The sequence below is a fragment of the Osmia bicornis genome, chromosome 8 (assembly GCF_907164935.1).
Source record: "Osmia bicornis bicornis chromosome 8, iOsmBic2.1, whole genome shotgun sequence".
Lineage (NCBI taxonomy): Eukaryota > Metazoa > Arthropoda > Insecta > Hymenoptera > Megachilidae > Osmia > Osmia bicornis.
Genome location: NC_060223.1, coordinates 8,749,757 through 8,772,548, shown reverse-complemented (window position 1 = coordinate 8,772,548; position 22,792 = coordinate 8,749,757). Strand labels below are relative to the sequence as shown.

The 22,792-nt window shown below is 42.7% G+C and overlaps 4 protein-coding genes across 10 annotated transcripts in view; 3 read left to right on the top strand and 1 right to left on the bottom strand.

Moving 5' to 3' along the window:
• Positions 1-1,209: 1,209 nt before the first annotated feature.
• On the bottom strand, positions 1,210-2,748 carry LOC114873755 (WD repeat-containing protein 18). Its single transcript, XM_029182408.2, has one exon. It carries the CDS (start codon positions 2,610-2,612, stop codon positions 1,326-1,328), a length of 1,287 nt encoding a protein of 428 aa, XP_029038241.1. The 5' UTR covers positions 2,613-2,748; the 3' UTR covers positions 1,210-1,325.
• Positions 2,749-2,971: 223 nt separating this feature from the next.
• On the top strand, positions 2,972-5,282 carry LOC114873756. 3 transcript variants are annotated; one of them, XM_029182409.2, is made up of 8 exons: positions 2,972-3,139; positions 3,245-3,468; positions 3,554-3,719; positions 3,799-4,016; positions 4,080-4,244; positions 4,315-4,493; positions 4,560-4,678; positions 5,102-5,282. In XM_029182409.2, the coding sequence occupies exons 2-8, from the start codon at positions 3,359-3,361 to the stop codon at positions 5,156-5,158; spliced, it is 1,014 nt and encodes a 337-aa protein (XP_029038242.1). In that variant the 5' UTR covers positions 2,972-3,139; positions 3,245-3,358; the 3' UTR covers positions 5,159-5,282. The 3 variants fall into 3 exon arrangements, with proteins under 3 accessions (XP_029038242.1, XP_029038243.1, XP_046142863.1); XM_029182410.2 differs by having other exon boundaries at positions 2,972-3,154; XM_046286907.1 differs by having other exon boundaries at positions 2,974-3,139; positions 4,560-5,282.
• A 653-nt stretch (positions 5,283-5,935) lies between these two features.
• On the top strand, positions 5,936-10,727 carry LOC123988090 (type IV secretion system protein virB10-like). Of its 2 annotated transcripts, XM_046286909.1 has the most exons (4): positions 5,936-6,093; positions 6,173-6,391; positions 9,059-9,171; positions 10,389-10,727. In XM_046286909.1, the coding sequence occupies exons 2-4, from the start codon at positions 6,374-6,376 to the stop codon at positions 10,720-10,722; spliced, it is 465 nt and encodes a 154-aa protein (XP_046142865.1). In that variant the 5' UTR covers positions 5,936-6,093; positions 6,173-6,373; the 3' UTR covers positions 10,723-10,727. The 2 variants fall into 2 exon arrangements, with proteins under 2 accessions (XP_046142865.1, XP_046142864.1); XM_046286908.1 differs by lacking the exon at positions 6,173-6,391.
• A 6-nt stretch (positions 10,728-10,733) lies between these two features.
• Positions 10,734-22,792, top strand: part of LOC114873754 (protein kinase C-binding protein NELL1-like) — a 47,256-nt gene continuing 35,197 nt past the window's right edge. For 2 of the 4 annotated variants that reach the window (XM_046286903.1, XM_029182407.2), the window contains exon 1: positions 10,734-12,127. In XM_046286903.1, coding sequence (XP_046142859.1) covers positions 11,812-12,127 — 316 coding nt within the window. In that variant the 5' untranslated portion in view covers positions 10,734-11,811. The remainder of the gene's footprint in view (positions 12,128-22,792) is intronic. The other 2 variants (XM_046286905.1, XM_046286904.1) reach the window with 1 other exon arrangement.

The window sequence follows — 22,792 nt, the reverse complement described above, 5'->3', positions numbered from 1 at the left end:
ATCGAAGTAATTTTGACCCGGCGTTCACGAGCCGCCAGAGAGTACAGGCGAGAGAACAGACAGAATTGATCAGTCGCTAAAATCACGTCGCTCCACGGTTGTACCGTTTTTCCAAGCGTAATTACGTCCACGGTAAAACGCTGTTTATGGTGGAGCCGCCATAGTGAAAAATACGAGAGAATCTCGTGATCCCTCGCGCGATGCAAGATTATGGAAATGACTAATGACGGATTAACAATTAAGCCTTATTATTACAACTATGTTATGGATTATGGGGTATTTCTGGGTCCGCGGAGCAGAGGATTTAATGTGTTATCGAACTGACAACTTGTGAATTTGTGGGTAATTAAATTGTGACTGTTTACAGGTTTGCAGCTTTGCGAATTAGTGGACGAAAATAAGATTTTCAGGAACAAAGACTAGGCAATAACAAGAGGAACACAACAAAATACAAGGAAGAGAAATTGTAATAAAAATTGAGATTGAAATTCAGGTTTATCCTGTTTTCGATGGACGAATTATTTCATCGGAAAATGTACCATAAAGAATCGACGAACATGAACTATTTAATGCGAACAAAAATGAAGCCGCGTTTAACAGTTATCTTAAAATTTTTCATTTATATTCAAATTCTTTTAACATCACATTTGTATAATTAATACGAACGATGTTAAAAGCTGGAATATTTGCGGTAGCTTATAAAGCTGGGAAAAGAGAAAATCCCCGTTTTATGTATTCGAGTGTTTCGATTTACTTTTTTCATCCTGTGAGTTATTTTATGTATGTTTTTACTCTGAATTTTCTCTGAATTTTGAGAGAGAAAAAATAACTTCGGCCAAACAGTTTGCTCTTGTTGTTTGCACTCGCAATAATTAACTAAGAAATTACAGATTGATGAAATTCGGGGTTGAAATTTTAATTCTAAAAGCGAATTATTGAAAGCTGATTTCTCGTTTACTTTTTAATATTATCGTATCGTAAAATCTGCACACTTTAGTTATTGGAACGTGTCACGCAAACATTCGCGCGCATCTTTATGATTTCCATTCGAATTTAATGTAAAATGAAATCGCGGTAGCCTCCATTTTCCAACGTTCCGTATCGCGATGGCCGGATACTTGGATGAAATGGCCGTGAATTATTTAGCCGTAAAAGACGCAATATGATATGTTCAGAGAAATATTAAATATCAAAAGGGGTAAAGAAATGTAGCGTAACAACAGGTACTCTTTATTATAATCAATTATCATACAAAATGTTGATACAATTCAATAATGTAGGTTCGAGATAATCTTATCCATAAAGTAGAACGTAATCCAGGCTTTTCACGAACTGGTACCGTTCGTTTTATTCAAGATCCGTTTCACGCTGTACTGATAAATGGCGGCGTTAATTTCTTTCAGTCTATCGATCTCCTCCCTCATCTCGAGAATCTTCCTAGAGGATCGATCCTCCGATCCCCTCGAATCGCCTCTGTTCTCAACATACGACTCGAAATCCAATAATTCCCCATGATTTTGATCTCGTGATACCACCTCGATTAGACTCTCCTTTCCCGCCTCGTCAGCCACTCGCTGCAGGTTTGAAACTTGCAAACGGGGCTTAAGATCCGTCACCCGGAAGTTCTCGTAGTGTTTCGCGAAGAAGGCGGCGGTGATCGGTCCTTTGTGATCGATGGTTCTAAGAATCTGATGGCTAGCGATATCCCAGAGATGAACTTCGCCGCTGATCGAACCGGACAGCAAGTATCGGCAATCGATCGATACGGATAGGGTGACTACGCTCGATTTGTGCCCTTGAAAAATCACCGCCTGTCCTGCGTCATCGTCCTTTCGAATTTGCACGTGATGCTCTATTCCTCGGGGTGGTTCGTGCAGATTGAATCTGTATATGCTTCCATCTGTGCAGCCGACGAATAGATCGCTTTCCTTTGTGTTCAGGCAAACGGAAGTGAGTGGCACGTTGAAGACTAGGGTGAGGAGTAGTAATCCGCTGCCAGGATCGTAGACGTTGCATGTGCGATCCAAGGACACCGAGCATAATCTTGCTCGAGAACCTGCGTGCCCAAATTGTAGATCCTTCACCGGTAAAGAATGATGCGAGAAGGCGTGCAACGCCGTGGGTCGCTCGTCGTTTAGCACCCGGTACAACGACCAGACGAAGACCAAACCATCTTCAGCGCCACTGGCGAAAATCGAACCGTCTTTGCTGAACGACAAGCAGCTCACTGTCTGATAGTGCTGCGATAAATTCCCTAGCAAGCGTCCGTTGCACACTTGCCATAAAAACAGCTTCTCTGATATCGCTGCGACAATGTAAGCGCCATTCGGCGTGGAGCACAAGGCGGTCACCTTTCCTGGCGTCGTTAGTCGGAGGTTAGGTACCGGGTTGTGGCTGTTCAAAGGCCAAACGTGGATGCGAGGCTTCGTTAAATCGGCGCCGATCACGTAACTGTCGCTTAAAAGCTGCAGAGTATGATGCGTCAGGGCTCCGGCATGCTTGTAGGTCGATAAAAGTGAACCAGTTCGCGGGTCCCACAAGGCGGCACTCCAATGCTCACCTGTGCTGTCGCTCGTCAATATCACCTCCCTTGTGTTGGCGATTCGTGACATTATGTTATGTTTTCAGCTTACCGTAACGGAAAAACTACTGTCACTATAGTCATTTACATGATTTCTTGAACTAACGAATGATTCCTCCGGGAGCACGTTTGAATTTCCCGTAAACATGTGCGTCAAAATAGGTTAGGTATCGAGCATAGAGTATGGTAAGGCTAGAGCGACCTCTCCATACTTTCGCATATTGGACGCATTGACCAATTGAATCTAAAGATAATAGAATTATCGTTTTGATCTTATGAAGATAAGTACGATAAATAAACAACAAGTAATTATATGGCAATAATGTATAAAACATTATGTAATCCGTTGGTTGTTAAATAAACGAGCAAACAGTTGTTGCATTCCTACTTTACGCAACGCGATGATTGGATGCAGTTATCGCATTAAAATTATTTCCGTAGCTCTTTGATGCATCGTATTTAAAAGAAAATTAAAAAGTAACGTTGATTATGAATTAAAGTTGTTTTTTTTCTTATTCCGCTGATTTTTACTGCACTGTGTTATTGAAATATTTAAAGGTACAGTATTGACAGGTAGTTGATTCAAAACAGGGATGAGTAAGACGAGTTTAGGTTCTTTGACTGACCTTGATCGTGATTGCATGACATAATTCTAATTTACAGGAGCGAAACTGGACGCGATAGTGCTCCCGTACCATTTTTCTAATCAATTCGGTTCGATTTTCTAACATAATCGTAGCTGTTATATTAGAAGATAAAATTGATTTGTGTTTTCTCATGGGCTTTATCGATGATGAATTACAAGAAGTGTCAAAACTTTGTCATAATGTTGTCGAAGGTAGCCGTCTCGTCTCTTGTGTGCGTACAATGGTGCGAGTGGAAATAACGTAAGTTTCTTCATAGAGATTCTATTCATTGAGCATTGATTGTATTCAATTTATTGTTTACTCATATTAATGGTATACTTTACAGAAAAACAAAATTTAAGACAATTATTGTGTGTATTCAATTCTCAGAAGACTATCCTCGTACACCACTATTAATTGAATTAAAAAGCAAGACACTCTCTGTAAAGTTACTTGATGGTCTGGCTGAAGTTTGTGAAAAGGAGTGCAAGAAATTTCTAGGCAAAGCTCAGGTGAGAATTACTTTGATCTTCCAAGGATAAACATTTTTCTTTTTTATATGATTTTACTACATAAAAGTTATCATTATAGGTACTACAAATACTGAAATTTGTTCGTAATTTCATAGATGAAAATCCCTTAATTTGTTGTTACGATGAAATTTCTACCATAAAAAAGACTTTGGAGAATGAGGATGAATTAAAATTGAAACAGAAATATTCTTGTATTGGCCTGAAAGTCCAACGAGGTTTATATTATTTCAAAGCTAAGATTGAAGTACCGGACAATTATCCAACAGCTTGTGTGAAGTATGTATAGATGAAGGCTAAACTAGGAAAACTATTTTCATACTATGACTCTTTTATGTTTAGATTGGAAGATGCAGATACAAATTTTCCACCACTTTTTAGACGCTACTTTCTGGCACAAGGAAAGGAGTTAGCTAGAAAATGCGTAGAACCACCCCTTAAAAAGAAATCTCAAGCTCCTTTCACCCCATCACCATCTCTAAATACTGTAACTTCTTTTCTTGTAAAGTATGTGAAATTACTGGTATTTATCGTGTATAATTGATTTTATAGTCTAAATCTAATTTACTTCATCTAGGTCTGTAAAGACCTTGCCACAAGAACATTGTCAATCATGTAGGCAAATGTGTTTACCACCAAACCCAGAAAATGCAGAAACCAATGAAAATGCAGATATGCATATAGAAAGACTATATTGTGGACACTTATTTCATTTGCATTGTCTTGTGACATATATGAAGACTCCACCATTCCATGGTAACATTTTTTATATATTCAATTTATATTTCTGTGATATTAATAAAAGATTGTTTTTGTTTATAGGTGGTAAAAAGTGTCCAACTTGTAAACAACGTATTTATCATGAAAAATGGGGACTAACTGATAAACTTGCAGAGGCACGTTGGGCCCACCAGCAAGCAAGAGCAAGGGAGTTAGCAGAGGTAGCTGATTTCTTTAATTGAAATATAATTTAAACTACATCATATTTTAAGAAATTGTAATATTTCCATGGTAAATAGATTGTTATTGAAATCATATTACTATAGAAAGTTACACAGTGGAAGAAAGAAAGCTAAGATACTGGATTTCAAAAAAGAAATTATTTGTAATTCTATGTATTTTAATAACAAACCACAAATATTTATAGGCTGGTTAAAAGAAAATTCTTTTCATATTGTGATATATTGAACAATTTATATTCATATTGCGATTTATGATAACAGTTTGCTTAATGTGGTGCTACAATATATTAAATAGTCACACATTTGCCACTGTTGGATCAACATTACCATTTTTGTTATTAAACTAACATAAACTTTCATACTTCAATTTTATACCAGACTCAAGAAATTTATTCTGTACAGCACAGTATAACTGATAATGAAGAAGATATAGTGGTAAGTTTTATATTTTGTATTTGAATTTGTACTTTTAAACGTAATTTAAAAATTTGCTTTGTACTATATTAACGACGATTGTCGGTTAGAAGTTTGTATGTAATTAAAACGTTTGACAAGAACTATTCAAAAAAACTGTTGCTATATACATATTGTGTGTTAAAAACTACTTACCAGTTTGTTTCCGAAGTGCCTTTGTATAATTCTTCATTACGATGAGAAGAGCATGGAATGGCGGTAGCGTGGCGTGGAGGTCGGATGGTTTCTTTCTTGTTATTACGAGTTGTGAATACACGTTCTTCGTAGAAAAGTACACTGCACTCTTATTCAGTACGTGTTCAGATATTAATATCAACTTGTGTGTAAGAGAACACGATTCTTCCAGTACAGAAATGCGGAAAATTTAACAATTTCGAATCTCAAACTTGGAACGTTCGCGTAAAAAGGCGCGGTTTCGTCGTACTGCTTTCAGCGCCATTGGTGGTGAATCGATTCGATCTATAGTATCGAATAAAAACGGTTGATTGTTTAAATTTATTAAAAATTATAATAATAAATATTTATATTGGAAAAATTTATTGATTTATAAGTGAAAAATTGATACTCTGTTTATTTGAATTAAAAAGTCAAAGTGTATAGTAATAAAATATGTATAAATAATATCTGTGTAAATAAAAAATTATATTTATACATGTTTATATTTCTAAGAAATGTATTGTATTTAAATATTGACTTCAGAAATATTTGTGTATTTAATTCTATCTTTAATTTTTTAATGTAATCGATAATTGAAAAGAGATCAATACAAATCGATTCAGTACAGTATCGATAGATGTACATTGGAGGGGTGGGGGCTAACAGTTTAGTCAAGATTTAGTGACAGCATCGTATTGAAGAAAATACAGTTAGAAGAGATTCAGAAGAATTGGAAAGTAATGAGTCAACAATTTTCTATCTCAGTAAGTTCATACGAATGTCTAATTTGATTAAACTAGAGATATAATTACTTTAATACGATTGGTACGGTTTTTCGTTTAGATGCATGTATACATGGTTCTGGCAGACAGCCTGTCAGACTAATTCGCAGTTATCGATTCCACGCATACGTGGAAACGCACCTTGTGTGTTACATTCGTAGGATGGGTGGACCGTATCTTACACGCCACTTCACCGAAATATATTAGAAGAAATTTTCACTGGAACCAGAATTCTTTGGTCGCATCGTTTGTAGAATCACAAATGAATTCTTCGAGACAGGTATTAATAATATCATCTTCATTTCTATGCAAATGTTCATTTACGTAATTTGAGAAACTCGTAGAGTCTGAAGTATGCGCAATTTGTAATCTTTCGAAGAAGTAATGAAAGTTTGAGAAATGAAAATGAAACGTTTAAATTGTCGTTATCTTAGTGGAGCGATATTAAATATTTCATTTTTATTTTGAGACAATTTAAATTTGAATCATGCATGAGAGTTAATGTAGAAAAATAAAGTCTGACCCGTTTTCAAGATTTTTTTTTGATATTATCCATTAAACGATAAACCCAGTTGCCCTTAATAGCGCGTTCCGCGAATGGCCATCGGGGAATTTCGCGATCCCAGTTTCGCGGCCAAATTTTGGGGATCGTCCTTGTGCGCCGACGACGATTTACCTACCCCTTCTGGCTATGCACGTACCAGGGTCGTATTATACACACGATACACCTATAATTGCACGTAGGGCAGCTTCGTCGTAACGCTTCGTGGATCGATAGCTGGGAAATGGCCGGAAGCCAAGTCCGACGACGTCGTTTCGAGTTTTGCCGTTGTCATCGTATGGGACCTAACCCCTTTCTTGAATGTCCCACTTGTATCGGTCAGCCCCCAACTTACAACCCTTTCGTATCTTTCTTTCATTTAACCCTTTCACTGTTAAACATTTTCTATTAATGAATCCCCCCATGCAATTGATTCCCTTTTCAATTAAACATTGAGATTCTGGAAACTGATATACGGTAGATTTTCTTACTAATTATGACAACCGATCGGTACAGTTTTTTCATCTTCTTTGTGACCGTAATCATCGACGTTCGAATCGTGATCCGTGTGGCGCAATCGGCGCAACCCCGGGTGCCATTTATCCCAGCTTCTTTAAATCCTCAAGGGTAGCTTCAGAAAACACCCCCCGGTGAAATAGCGATATGTTTAACCAGTAGGGTGCATCATAGAATAATACACGCATTGTTTCTTTTTCTCCTCTTGCTTCATTCCTGGTTTATTTACTTATTCGTAAAAAGAACTCTTCTTTTCTCCCTGTATTCGTGTAATTTTTTAAACAACTTTTTGTTATTCGAAATTATAAGTCTAGATATTTTATTTTCGCTGATTTAATTGTATCGAATATCAAAGCGATTCGTAACGAACTGTAACATTCTGAAAAATTTTCCTGGCTGCATAGGGAGAGACAGGATTCCTTATCCTGCGGATCTGAAAGGCGACGGCTGGTCGTACGGAATAAAAAAAAAAAGGGAAAGAAAGGTAGATCGTGGCGCGTGCCAGGCGTAGGGTGACCACACGGAGGTTCCTTTATTTTGTGGAAGATCGTCCACGTATTCCTTTTCAGCCGTGAACAATCAACTCGCCAAGGGTAACGGGCATCGTAAATGATCCATGAACGCAGCTGCGTGTGTCTTTCCACGAACTTTCTTCCTTCGAATGCGCGAATCGCCCACTCTGCTATTTCCCTTAGGGCCATGCAGCATAATGCAATACCATCCCCCGACGGATTCGTTCTGCTTTCGAACGATTGTCCTTTTACCATTCACCGTTAGTCCTCGCTTCCTGGTATTGCGTTTTGCTTCTGTAACACCCTTCGCAGCAAATTGGTCGACTTTTTCTCATGGATATGGTAAATTTTCACTTCCGAGAAACTCGTCTAACTTGAACCCTGTTCGAATCGAAATTCGTAGGCTCCACGAAGGTGATCTTATTGATCGACCGAATGATAGGATTTATACGCGAGTCCAGTGGAATCGAGGGCAAAGTTCTATCTAGCGACCCAATGGTGTACGAAATAAGCTTCTCTATCAAGAATCTTAGAAATCTTGAATTTCTGATGATTCATTTAAGAGGTATCGATTAATTGAACAAGACAGATATTGAAAACAGTGCAAGATTTATTGAATGTTACATCATAGATACAATCGTAGAGAAGAAAAAAAAAGTACGCAAGAGAATCGGCTCGCGGGGGCTCGCAACAACAAGTTGCAACCACCTGGCGAGGGTAATGCCGGCCACCCAGTGGCCTCCAGGTGCTCGAAACCCCCTGGCTCGTCCCGTATGCCTGCTGCCAACGGCGACACGTCCACAGTGAACCTGAAAAAGCAATGTCCGATCTGAAGAAGCGTCTTGCCACCGCCAGCATCTCTACGTGTCCGCGTTGAGGGCAACGGTATCGTTCTGGAACACGCGCGAATCAACGTTCCAAAATCGATACGTACATCTGCCGCAACGTAGAGTCTATTGACTCCTCTTTCTCTCTCTCTCTTCCTCTCTCTTCTTCTCTCTCTCTCTGACTGCTGGGAGTATCTCCAAGGCGACTGAGGATGGAACGCGCGGCGTGTCCTGCTTTCCACGAAATTTCGAAGGACGTGTGTTCCCGTGAAGCTGGCGACCGCACGTTTTATCGGTACCCTAAGCTTTTACGGCTGACTGGAACCGTTTCCGAGATGTTACGCGATATTGGCCATAGAAAGAGCGCACCGCCCGTGAACTATTCAATTCTTTGCGCTGCTCCACCTTTTGATCCCTCTTATTCGTTACGTAATCGTCCCTTTTTATTCGGTCACTGTTTTCGGGGCATAGGCACACGATTACAGGAGGGAGGGTAGTTTAAGATCGACGATTTTACGAATATTTTTGCTAATTCATTTGTTTATTTGCAGGTGCACCGGGAGGAGCCATTTTGTATGGAGCCGAAAATTCGTCGCAGACCATTTCGATATAAAAGGATTTTTGCATCGCTTGCCAACCGGGATGAAAGCAGCAAAAACTGTGGGTGAGTCTTTATGGGTCGCGGTTCAACTTTACGAATTACGGATGCGCCGCAGCAATAACCTTTTGTAACGTGCTCCCGTCCAGCTATTATATATTGGCCAACTCCTTCGGGTAAAGGGGAATTGCACATCTCATCAATTTAATGCAGATGGTAGGAATAATTGAAAAATTGTCATCGAGATGGAAGTTGGGTATTTTACAAACGCCAATTTAAGTATAAGTTTCTTAATCGATGGAGGCTATTAGTTACCGGGATCGATCCGTGTCATACGATACCACCGTTCACGGGACACCATTCATGCAGCGGACTGTAAAAAGAGAATACGTATCCGTTCATCCACGAAGAAAACTCGCCCCGGTGGGACGCGTAGGAACGGCCAGCCTACTATAGGGTAAAACACGAGAAACGAAGACAGAGATAGATAAGAGAGAGAGGGATGTATAGACAGAAGGGGATGGTCGGAATAGGAAGAAAGAGGGAGAGGGTGGTAACGAAAGAGGGAAAGATAGAGAGGGGAGTATAGCGTTGCTTCGTTGATGGCACAGGTCGGGCAAAGGGGGTGGTTTCGAGACGTCGCGTTGCGGGGCATCGATTTCGGGCCAGGCCGATGGCATCGGTGGGGTATCGAGGGGCGTCCCCGACGTTCTGCCGAAGCACGTCGCGGCGCTGCTGGTACTGGCAGAACGACGATAGACCGTTCCTCGAAATCAAACGATCCTAGAGGTTGTCTAGCTGTAGGCAAAGCCGCTTTTCAACTCGTCCTCTCTTTTGAAAGAGCGACAACGAGCGTAAATAGGACTAGCCAAGCGATAACACAGGCTGCGCGCGAATCGTGCGTGTGCGAAGAGTGTTGCGAGCTTGACACCGAAGCTAGCCGAACAACACCGGTCGCTAGCAGTCGCGCGACGAGCGAGCACCTCGTCGTACGTAACAGAGCCGCTCTTCACTGGCTGACCAACACGCCGGCGTGTACGCACGCATCCACCAACGAACGCGACACGCGTTAAGCGAAGACCCGGTACGAGCTTGGGTAGTCAGTACACGTCGAAGAGTCCACGAGGACGGATCCAACCGGTTCAATTCGATCCCCTTAGTAAACAGACAGGCGTTAGAGTCGTGTAAAGAGTTGTTACCGGGGAGGACAACGAAAAGGGGGATAAAGGAGACGGAAAGGACACTCTTTTTTTCGGGGAGAATATTTTGTTCGTTGAGACTAGGTGCAAGCACGAATGCGAGGTGCAGGCGGATGCGCCGGTGCACCACCAGCTGCAGCTGCCAGTGCTTCTACTACCGCCACTGATACCAGCACCGTCGGTGCTGCTACTGCCACCGCCACCGCCGTCACCGCCGTCACCGCCGCCGCCGCCACCGCCACCGCCGACGTCGTCGTCGCTGGTGCTGCTACCGTTGGCAGAGGTTCGCAGAGCTGTCCACCTCGTGGCAGTCGACACTTCCTACCGGACGGTGGTAGTGTCCAGGCGCGCTGGACACACGACGAGTTGCAGCCGGTCGCCGCTGCTGCTGCCGTTGTTCATCGAGCATAAAGATTAAAAGAGGTACGAGCAGTCGGGCAAGAAAGAGAAGGAGAAGGAAGAAGAAGGTGTGACACACGGTGGTGAAGAGCGGTAGTGAGAGACGAGAGAACCGGACGTGTCGTCGCTTTCTTCGATCAAACGGGAGCGATTCGTGAGGACCGGGTAGAAAACAAAAAGGGGTTAAAAGAGGAGGAGAGGAAGAGAAGAAGAAAAAAGGAGTGCGACGAACCCCTGGTCCCCCTGACACGCACGGGGAACACACACTCGTACACGTAGCGACGCGACGCGACGCGTCGCCGGTAATATAGCGTGTACGCTATTCGTTTAAAGGGTTTCTTCCCTCCGACGAGGCGGCGTAGGAGTGCCGTAAGCGCACGCGGTGGTTCCTCTTCAAAGTCGAGTTGCCCGTCGGGGTGAGAAGATACGTATCGGTGTCTGCTGTCTGTCGGCGAGTTCTACTCGCGGGTACCACCAACGCACACGCGGCGAAAACAAACTCCGTCGTATGTTGTCGTCGTCCTTGGTGCATTTTCGCCGCTCGGAAAGATGAAGCAAAGGGGAGAGAATGAAAATATCGGAAACAAGCGGTTGTTTCTAGAGTAACCCGTCGCTCCGAGAGTACGCCGTCAGCGTAGCTAAATCTTGACGGTAATTTGAAAGAACGCGCGTGATTAAACGATCCCGGTGCATAGGCGAGGAATCGACGCGGACCGCCTCGCTGCACAACTATCCTTTAAACTTGATGTTACACCGTCGTTATTCGAACCGTTTTATCACGAACGAACGTAACAGTGTCCCGTACGAACAAGATCGAATGCAACCGTTCCTCCAATCGACGATTGGAGGTGAGAAGATAGATCGTCTGAAAGAGAGAAGAATTGGTCGTTGGTGGTTGGTGCTGAGTGTTCTGGTGGTAACGACTTAGATTCTTAGCCGGGTCGTGGTGATGCCTTGCTGCAGCGGCTGTCCTTCGTTGCTCTGTGTCGTCGTGGTGGACGCCGCAGGTGCTTTCGAAGGTACAGTCCCGCCTGCGCAAGGCGGGGCGGTGAGGATTCGCTGACGAGCGCAGCCCCCGGTGGCACGGCAGTGGTCGCCCCTGCAGGCCATGTATTACGGTTCGGTAATCGACCGTACCGGCAGTAGCTGCAGTCCCAGCGACCTTCAGCAGCCGCGATCACCACGACGACGCGCTGCTACTACGACGTCCGGCGTCCCGAAGGACGTCGACGCCGATCAGGAACTGCTGTTCCAGCGGGAAGAACCGGCTTACGTGGTACTCGATGTTCAGCCAAGGCCAGGCTGCGCCGCCGCCTCCTGTCACGCGGGTCAAAGGCCAGCCAGAAGACGAACAGGCGGAAATGCGATTAGGATATTCCTGCTTGCCGCTCTCGCAGCCTTCCTTGCAATTGCTGTTTCTCCCGGTGAGTTTTATACCTTTTATCATTCACCCTTGATTGCATTGTCAAACGAGTACCGTTCTGCGATTATATTCATTTTTCTTTCAATGTACGATGAGTTATCTCTTAATTATGCAAACGGATATTTCCGAGCCCAACGCGGTACCATTTTACCGAGTTGATTTAAAGTAAAGGCTCAGAATTTCCAAAGGAAAGATTAAAGGAAACATTCCACGCGTTCGATAAAACACATGTCTGTTCTGTGGGAATGGTAAGGATTACGGGATCGGTTTAGATAGCTCAATTTGTCTCGTAGTTTTGGCATTTGCAGAAACGCGAGACACGCTGTCGGCCCGCGAGAAACGCGAAAGGTAAACAGGGTAGTCTGCCCGCCGGGGAAATAAGAGAATTAGCAGCGTGTTTAACTCGAGCGTTTATACAGGGTACGCGTGTTACTAAGATCCTGCTTTTACCACTCCAACTTTCCGCTACCTCTTTGAACAGAAATATTTTCGAGAAATTATTCCAAGTACATCTTGTTTTTATTTTAATCGCTCGATTAACACGTTCTCGCGGATCGATCGAAGGCGTTAAAACCGTCGAGCAGAGTGAATCTCGCGCAACAGTTTCCTCGACACTGGATTTTGACGCAATGCGTCATATGGTTACTGTCACTGCTCGCCACTTTACTGTTCTTCGAAGAAAAAAGAGAGAAAAAAAAAACCGTCGACCTAAAAAACGCTGAATGCACACCTAGCACTCCAGCCCCGAATCGTTCGTGACTATCATCCCCGAATCGTCTTCCACTTTTTCCCTCTCCGTCGATTAATAAGATCGCTGGGTCCTGTTACAATTTCACATCTTCAGCCTCGACATCTTTTTCTTTTTCTCTCTGAATTATTTCATCCAGCATCATAAATTGTATTTCAATATTTTTACTTAATTGAAATTTTCTGGACAAGGCGTTTCGGTGGGGGTGGGTAATAATAGAACTGATTTTATTTTATAAGATTCGTAGGAAATTGGAGTTGAGAGAATTCGAAGTGAAATAGTAGGTTCTGTGTGGAATCACCTTGTCTCCCACCACGATGTTTTTCTCCCTCTGGTTTGCCAGAGGGATCCGTGGCTGACTGGTTCCGGTGGAAACGTGGCGTGTGGCCCGTAGACATCGGCGAGCCGCACCCACGCGCGCTATTTATCTCGTCGTCTGCCGAAGCCAAGTGCCAACAACGTATTTTTTCGCATACCACACCTCCCTCTGCTGAACCCCCTCTACTTATTCCTCCTGCTGTCCCTCTGTCTGTCTTCTATTCGTCTATTCATCTATTTCTATCCTAATCTTTGTGTATCTTGTCTCGCGTTCAACCTTCCCTTCTTCTTCCTCCTCGTCGTTCTTGCCCGTTGGTAACAACACGTTTTTCCACGATTTACAAGGAACCGATGGCGGTCTCACTTCTTAAATTTAGATATTCGCTGACAAACGTGCTTTTACTTGAAAGCAGCTGTTACCCTACGGTAAATAAAGAGCATTTAGAAACCGTTTAAATATCTTTTAAACTATATCGGCTGTCTACACTTGGAACCGTGTCCGACGGCCGATGAAATAAATAGGGTATAATTAATTATCATCATCGGTTTAATTAGAATTTCTCGTTGGAACGCGTTGCGTTAAATGTTGCATTTTGGCTCGCGCATTTATCTTTTATTTTCTCACTTATTTCCAAGCCAAGGAACCAAGGCTTTAGGCGGCATGCGTTATTTTTGGAAAAAATTGTTCGGAAATTTTGTCAAATATACCGACATCCAGAATCGAAGAGAAGATCTAATTTACGATCAAGTAAAATCGAGAGATTGGCCTGTGTCTTGCGAGACAGGGGAACACTGATAGTCTCTGACTCACCCCTCGGTGAGAATGAATTACGAGCGTCGAATGGTCTGGTTCTCATAGAAAATTCTCGGTTTTTCTTAGAGCTTTGCATTTATCGAAGGGCGAGTCCTGTTGTAATTTCGTTTACGAAATCTTGATAAAAAGTAAACGAAAACGAACTCGTTTATTCTTACTTCGAACAATTTTTATTAGAAAATTTCTCAACGATTTCCAACATTTTCATAATAAATTATTCAAAGTGTTATCGTGCTCGTTATGCAAATTAGACGTTCGCGGTAAACAACGAATGTTCCTTGTTCTTCGAGTCGCAGTGACAAAGCTGAAGGGTTTCCTTTGTGCGGGGCTAGGCGCCAGACCAACCAATGGGGCTGTTTTATTGTAATGGTCTCGTGCATTTACAGTATGATCGTTGTACTCTTTCCCGTTCGTGCCTCCATTTCGTGCAAAAATGGGCGCCACTGAATCGCTAGACTAGCGTGATATAGCAAGCAATAATGAGTAAGATTAGATAGGAGACTGAAAGTGTGAATAAGACTTAATTGCAAACACCAACATTCGCGAAATTTATCTGAATAAGATCATTGTAGTATTTGAGATAGATCGTAGAGGAATTAGGATATGCAAATAATATAAGATACACAGGGAGAACTGAATTACTTTTATTGCGATCGCTTAAACAATCAACTCCCCCCTTTACCCCTGACAATTGAAATACCATCGCTATAAGATTTCAATCGGTCGAATAAAAGCGCGTAACTTTTGCCGTGCCGTAGAAGGGTGAGCACTTTCTCTGAAAGAGGCATTATCGTACCTGTCACCGCGGTTTTCATTCTATTCGAAAGGGATACGATTCTTCCATTGTCGCTTTGCTCGGGTTCCCTCTGAACTGGTTTCAAAATAATAAAGGGCAACCCTTTCTGCCCGTACAAAAGACAGCGACCCAAATTCGACGCTCGGTTCGTAGGTTCACGTGACCTCGAAATGCGAACGCGCATCGTATTGGTAGAAAATATTAGAATTTTTTAATTAATTACACGATAATTTACACTGTTTCGTTAAATAATTTCTCCCAAAATAAGAATCCTATAGGATCCATAAATCCTTAGCATCGTGTGCCATCGTTGCACCACGTTGAAGGTTCATTCAATCAATGACCCATAGTACCTCATCTGCACCCCGAAGAATTATTTTCCACCCCAATAGATACGTGACAGTGCTTATCGACGCTAGGGTATTACTAGATCCCAATTAGCCAGTGATTCACGCGAAATGCCCTTGAACCTTATCTCTGTCGCTATTAATTAAACGAGCACCAGCTTGAAGGGGAGAGATGGAGCTAGATCGCATAGGGTAGTTGTACAAGGGTGCAGGGAAGCAGACACCTGCGAAAACGCGTCCAGAAAAAATGTTAGTGAATGTTGCATGGTGGTGGTTATGGTTGCAGCGGTGTATGACAGCTGCTGTCACGGTTGATGCTTCGACCATGTGCTTGGTTGTACTTTGTATCCCTATATTCGTCATAGTATAGTTGAAATTCTTAAGGTTGTCCTGTATCCTTCAGTGAAGACAATTTACCATTCTTCATTCTACCCTCTGTTCTTCGAGAAAGAGCAATAACGTTCCTTACAATTTCCCCCTCGAATTACCCTGTCTTGATTGACGAACGGACATTAGCACAATTTTTCCAATTTCCAACTTTATTTTGTAAATCACCAGCGTAATAATAATCGGCGGGAAAAGGCAGGGTCGGCCGAGTAATCCGGAGGGTTCGAAGCAAAAGAGGAGCAACGGGCGCGATATTAGCAATGGGGGAGAAGCAAAGCGTAAGAAACGTAATGCCTTGCAAAGTCAACGCCCTGGCAGCTCGATGCTCGCTGTATTATGCAACCCTCCCAGAACGACCAGTCGAAGCGCTTTCCACCACCACTACAACCACCACCACCACACCACCGGAAGCATTACCACCATTGCCTCCAGCAACTTCAGCTATGCTTCAATCGTATGGCTAGCTAACCACTGTACGCGATTTTAAATTGTTTCTGATTCCGATTTTCAGTAGAATTTGATAATTGCAAGTTAGAATACTGTATTCAATTGAGGTGGTAACAATTTAAATTTTATTCTATTTTCAACATACGAAAGTTTTTCGTAATCCGTAAAAAGCTAGAAAAAGCTGGTGTTTGTTTCAATTTCAACGAAGTTACATCACGAAAGGGTGACAATGAATAATGAGATTGTTTCTCGAGCAGGGGTTGTTCAACTGGCAATAAGCTTTCATCGTGTTTCTGTTTGTTCATTCGTTTCCCTCTAACCCTTCTTTTTCTGTTTGCACACCCTTTAATGCACTTAGCAATTGCGAAAACACGTATATCTATGATTGCACTGAGTGGGGTCATTCGAATTTACGACGAGGAAAAAGAAGGAAGCTAATATTCTTCCGGCAATTCGGGTCATTTTTTTTCTGGAGAGTGGAAAAAGGAAAAATTGGAATGACCCTTCGCGGGAGGGTTAATTGCTTTGGAATTAAATTGTTTGCAATGGAATTAGCCTGAAAACGAGAGAAGCGATTTTAACGCCAACAGACAATCAATATTCGATGAATGGGATTAAACTTTCAGTTCTTCGTTAGTTTAACTATGAAAGTCTTCGTTTCTTTTAGAATGGCGATTTCTTTCTCTAGATGAATTCGAGTTGATCGATCGACGATGACGTTGTGTTTTCTTTTATCACGCGATGATCTGAATCCTCTAGGTCTCGCTAATGCCAGTGTCAGTTCATAAGCATAATCTGTCAATTTTTATCCCCGTTAGTGGAGAAGAAATGCTTACCTCATTCCGGAACTACTGCAATTCGACGAAAGTAGAATGCATTGTTAAGTAGAACAGTGAATGATTTGCGAAATTCCTGTTTTCAAATTATAATTAATATACAATACAGTAAGAAATATTGGTATAAAGAATAAAAGGAAGTCACTAGTACATGACCGTCAAGGTGTTAACACTTTAACCTAAAGCTATGGAAACCTTAAAGTAACGCTTGAAATTCTACAAATTGCTATACCTATTTGCTATCTACAAATTCTGAAATTTCCTCGATATATCGAGCAATCGAATCGCGAAGGGATCGATACGATTCGTCTGTCCGATCGGTTCAGTGGGCGAGCTTATTCGCGCAGCAGAGCCACGGCTTGCGAAACGTGATATCACACGGTCGATTTACAGGCTCAGAGGCGATTTGCAAGCTCGACGAAGTCAATGCCCTTCCGATTACGTTGCCACAACCCCGTTCCTTGGAAAAGTGGTAACCTTATCGGGTTACCAGCGCTACGATTGCCGCGCCATCTATGCGGAGGATCCTCCTTATCGAAAGAAAAATAGAAATACCGGTTTGTAACAAGCATCCACGAATTTAAATCGATCAGAAATTGGCAACGGGTTAAAAGGGTAACACCTCTGCCAGTATAGTCGATTCGGGTGTTCTCACGATTTGGCGGCGCGAAATCGCCCGCATCGATCGTGACATCATCCAGGGGGAATTCGGCTATCGAAAGTGTCGATGCTTGACACCGACACAAAGAGGTGGTTGTCTTGATTCAACGCCAGTCAACGTTTGATCTATTGCCAAATCAACCGGCCAATATTACTTCCATTTAAGAACGTCAACGGCCAGAGTGATCGGCCCGCAATTCTACATGCGTCGAATTCTACTCGTATCGATAAGTAATATGACATCCAGCGAGGACATAGTGCCGTATATACCGAGGTCACGGACCCATGTAGAGGTCGATCGTACGAAACGATCCATCCATTTTTTTCTTTTCCTTTTGCGAGACAAACATTTTGCTCGCGTTTCAAATTTTAACGAAGCATCGAGGGGTGTAGTATTCGAATCAACGATGGTATTAAATTTGATTTTATATATTAACGTTCCTTATCTTGGCATGCCTTCTGTTCAACCTTAGCGTGTATTGATCTCTTCCTGGTAAATGCAATTCATCGCATCGATTTTTCCTCCTAACTGCAGTTTATCGTGAGTTTAATTCTACGACGTTTGTTCAATCGATCGAAACTGTCAGCTGGAAACAACAGCCGATTTTTTAACAACGACAACGATCTTTCGTTGTTGGAAAATGTGTCAACACAAGAGATTCTTCAGACATTAATAAAAATTCCACTCCCTCTCGTTCGAATTGATTTTATTCGAATACGAATAAGATAAGATTTTCAGTTTATTTAAAATTCCTGATACCATCTTTCGTTTGAAGGGGTTAGATTTTAAGTATTCGATTAATAGATTAATATTAGTCGAAGAGAGAAATAAAGGAATCGCATAGGCGAGGTAGCTAGAGTCGAGTGACCTCCTGCCCCCGGCCTATCACCCCTTACATCCACCGTTCTCCTCGTGGCACCCTCGTGGCACACGCCCCTCTCCACCCCCTACTGTCGCCCTCTTACCCCTTTCACCACCGCCGCAAGCCCAGCTTTTTCTCGGGGGTTCATCGATCGCCCCCAATCACCCACACCTGCCATCTTGCCTCTCTATCCCCTTAAAACCCCGAAAGCTTTCTTTACCTCGACACTCGCGTCTCCTTTTCTTGATTCTTTCTTCAGCCACGGGAAATTCTTTTATCGGACTGCTTTTCAATCTTGGAAACTTTTTTCTACAATGTCTTTTCCTCTCTTGTTTCTTCTTCTCTTCGTTAGAGGCTGAAATTGGGGCTCGGTGTCTTTCATTAAAATTCTGTTAACCGATATTGTTACCGATCAAGATATCTGAAATTAGGTTACGTTTTTAAGTTAATTCAACTCTTAAAATTTTCGATTCTCTTCTTTCAGCTTTGCAAGCTTTCTTCTACACGTGTATCTCTCTCTTTCTTTAACATCACACAAATCTTTTAGAAAGAAATAATCGTTGGCCGCGATTTTAATTGGCACTCGGTGCTATCTTTTGTTCCAATGTTTCCATTCTCCGCATTCTTTCAGTCCTTTGAGAAGGCAAACCTCGGTTGGTCTCTTTATCTTGCTCAAACAGTAAAGTTTCATTTCACGGCTTTGTTCTCTCCTCATGCCTTATTCCATTTCCGGTATCGGCTCGACCCGTCACTCTATCTTACTTTCCATCGAAATTAGTTTTTCCTTCCAGATTGTTCGCGCTCTAACGGTGAGAAAAGCAAACGTTTATTCGTCCTCTATCCGTCTCTCTTTCCTCGCTTCGTTCCACTTCAATCTGTTTGAAACGTGCTTGAATTAATAATTACTCGTTTCTTCTGGTAAATAGGTTTTAATAAAATCTCGCTAGTAAAAAGGCTGGCTGTCTGATGTCACGAAAGAAATCCCATCCTGCGTATGATGCTCTTGCCCTCAATAAAAATACTTGAATACGGTTGGAAAAAAGGAGAAGTGGAATTCTACGAATCGTACCGCGCTGAAATTGCGATCAATCGATGCAAAAGGGACCGATGGTTGAACGGGGTCACGGGGATATCGATGAGGCCCGAATATTAATGCCTGCAGCGACGGTGAGGGCAATTGCTGCTAATTAGCGGCACGCATCCTCTCTTGATTGAGCCTCGTCTCTGCGCCACCCTTCGCCACCGTGCTTCAACACGCTTCGGCCCACACGCATTCGGTAAGGTCACGGTCGCAGCAAGCTCAGCTTCAGAAATTTCACTGCTGCCTGCCTACTTGCCTGCCGGCTACTCCATTCCAACCCAGTTACTTTTCTTTCATAACCTTCTCGACCGCCTGGATGATTTCCAAACGGCCCACCAAATTCATTTGAACGAGATGACATAGAGGTCTAGGTGATTAATAACCGATATAAATAGAAGATTTCGTGAATAATTTGTCAGATTCCTTGCGGTTATATTTACCGTCGTCTTGGTACATTCTCCTGGGTATTATCTAATGACGTACAGCATTGTTTCATGGATTCGAATAATTTTCATTTTTAATCGACTCGATTCATCCGTTTTCTCCGTTTCTCACTCGTTTTATGCACTCTTTCCCGTATACGCAACGCGAAGGTCGAATTCGTAACGAAAAAAAAAAAGGAAAAATTATGCAAGCGCGACATTTAAGCCGTTCGGTTCCGAAAGTCGCGTAGTAATTGAAACCGAAACGCGATCGCATAAAACTGAATCCAAGAAAATTGAGAACCGGAAGCGTAACGCTGCCGCGATAAGTAATATTTTCGATGCGAACCTGCTACCACCATGACGCGAATGAGGGTGACTAATTTACATATTTAGAGTAACATTAGATATGCCGTACGCATACATTTCACGCGTCTAATGTCGGAAGAATTTATAGAATTTATCTGTGTATGGATAAGGGGAACAGGTAGAAGTCCACTGGTTATACATAATCGAATTTCGAATCACCGGCGGACGACGTGCTGGTACTTCCGGTCGCGGTATTCGGCGGGACGCGGCACTGTATATGGCCTAGCGGTCTGTCACGTTGCGACGGATACGACGCACGCAATTTTCTAGGTCGACACGACGCAGCAGGGAAGGTCAGGATTGGTTCAAGTCCAAGCGAGTGGTCGTCGCGGCCGTCGGCGTCGACGGTAAACGCGTTCACCTCGGTTGCTAGTCGATCTATAATTAGCGAATTTCCGACGTTCCCTGGAAAGAGAACGATCTGCAATTCCTCTTTCTCTGTCTTTCTTTATTTCCTCTTCAACAGAACCGCGTTTGTTACTTTGAGGTACCATCGCTAATTAGGAAAGAGAACACGAATAACTTCTTGTCGAAAGAATTTTTATGACCATTTAAGATGCACCTGTTACCCGAGGTTCGTAGTTGTTAATGAAAGTGAAACGAAGGTTTATCGACGATATCTCGTTTCCATATGCGTTGAATGCTTTTCAGAATCTCTCTTGACAGCTCTTCCTTTAGCACTTGGCTACCCACGCCTGTGATGAAGCTCCGCAGGTGGCCGGATGCCTTTGAAACGGCCACCATCTTCCCTCTAACCCTATGATAACCGCTTCCTCTTAGAAATTCGCGACGGAACAAAGGAATCCCCTTTTACTAACGAGGATTCTTAAATTAACAGACATTTCACTGTTCCCATCGTGTTTCGCTAGATGACACATAAAAATTGTTTCTAATTGTTCAACCTAATTTGCATAGTTTCAGAGTTTTATGTTGGATTATTTGAAAAGCTGACCCTTCAAGTTCGATTGAAAGCCGTATTTCACGTGGGCTTGCACAGCATTTTGCGGGTACGTTTCAACAACAAACGCCCGTACGTATCCGATTTTACACCGGCCTGAAGGTGTTTGTTTGGAATATGAGTTATGGTACCGTCCTCCTACCGGAAATTTCGATCGTAATCCATGACATGTTGTAACAATTCCCTGGAAAATGCCGGCAAGCCGTATATTGGACTTCTGGCACGGTCGTTCCGTGCTCGCGCGTGCAAACCATCGAGAAAAATATTCTAGCTAGCATACTATTTCAGCCCACGTGGTTTCCAGCTAGACTAATAAAGTAGCCTGATAATAGAGCTGGCCACCGTATGACGTTTCTCGAAATATTATTTCGAAGGACACGCGTCGTATTTCCCGCCTTTGTCGCATTTTCGTTTCGAAATAATGATCGACCGAATGGAAATTAATAAATAATTTTCTCACTCCCGTTCCATTCAACGATTAACGTATCAAGGGAAAATGGAAATTTTTCAATTTTCCTTTATCACTTTCGCTTACAATTCGATAGGGGGAAAACACTTGAATAATCTCGGTACGAGATGTAGAGGCAATGAATAAAGAGTAGTATGCTGGAGAAAATACGAGAGGATTATGCCATAGTTCTTCCTTTTTTTTCTCCCCCGCTCTCTGTTTGCCACCCTGGCTGCAATTTCAGGAAAAGCGAACGAAAGCGATGCAAATGAAATCAGCGTGAAAACGTTGTCCGAAACGTTTGAAATATTAGCAGCGAGAGGATAGAGCCGATGGAATAATTTTGAATTGCCAACTGTTTTTAAGATTTCTTCCAGAAATTTATGGATCTATTATTTTCGTTTCAATATCAACCCGTTGTTTTTGGTACCAGACCAAACTTTTTCGTACCAACGTATTCTTCGCGTTACCGCTGATACGGCAACATTAGAGTATAACGATTTTAACAATAATTTATTTCCACGCTATTCGGATAAGACACGTCGCGATTTCGATGGACTGAAAATACAAGCTGCCGATATCTTTCGATCAAACAACATCGACGGGGAATACATTCGATAGATATTTCGAGGTCGTACGTTGAATTCCATCGTTTGCGACAAACGATGCAACTCGGTGTCCGATCGAAGGACCTCGACTTACGTAAAACCCTTCGCGCTCGATCGAATTTCCTGGTCACCCGACGGAGGCCTATACGACCGTGCACGCCTATTACGTCGCCTTTACGATCTCCTCGTAAACGTCCAGCTCCGCGAAATTGATAGACCACTATGTTACACGTACACCCGCACACGCGACACACCTCGTCCGACTCCGGATCTTCATTGCTCGATGTCTTCTTCCACTGGCCCGACTAGCATCACCGCCTTCTCGATTTTCTCTCGTAAATAGTCTCGATAGTCGTCGAGACGAGGACTTTTTCTCGACCGTATCTACTCACGCTGATCCGACGATAAAGATGTTTCGGACGAAAGTGGAATGGACGTTTCCGTTTCTTCGAGACGACCAGGTAGACTGTGATAGGAGATGTTGCGTGTCTACTTGCAGTTTATATTTTTGTATCCTTCCTTTATGCTCTATGTTTTTATTTTATTAGTTCATTCAAGGGAGTC

Bases quoted from the DNA above. Each gene is read 5' to 3' on its own strand.
- LOC114873755 (XM_029182408.2), bottom strand. From the start codon at position 2,612: ATGTCACGAATCGCCAACACAAGGGAGGTGATATTGACGAGCGACAGC.
- LOC123988090 (XM_046286908.1), top strand. From the start codon at position 6,070: ATGAGTCAACAATTTTCTATCTCA. The intron at 6,094-9,058 runs GTAAGTTCATAC...GTTTATTTGCAG, and splicing joins GTCAACAATTTTCTATCTCA to GTGCACCGGGAGGAGCCATT. The intron at 9,172-10,388 runs GTGAGTCTTTAT...CGTTGAGACTAG, and splicing joins GAAAGCAGCAAAAACTGTGG to GTGCAAGCACGAATGCGAGG.
- LOC114873756 (XM_029182409.2), top strand. From the start codon at position 3,359: ATGGGCTTTATCGATGATGAATTACAAGAAGTGTCAAAACTTTGTCAT. The intron at 3,720-3,798 runs GTGAGAATTACT...TTATCATTATAG, and splicing joins AATTTCTAGGCAAAGCTCAG to GTACTACAAATACTGAAATT. The intron at 4,494-4,559 runs GTAACATTTTTT...TTTTGTTTATAG, and splicing joins GAAGACTCCACCATTCCATG to GTGGTAAAAAGTGTCCAACT.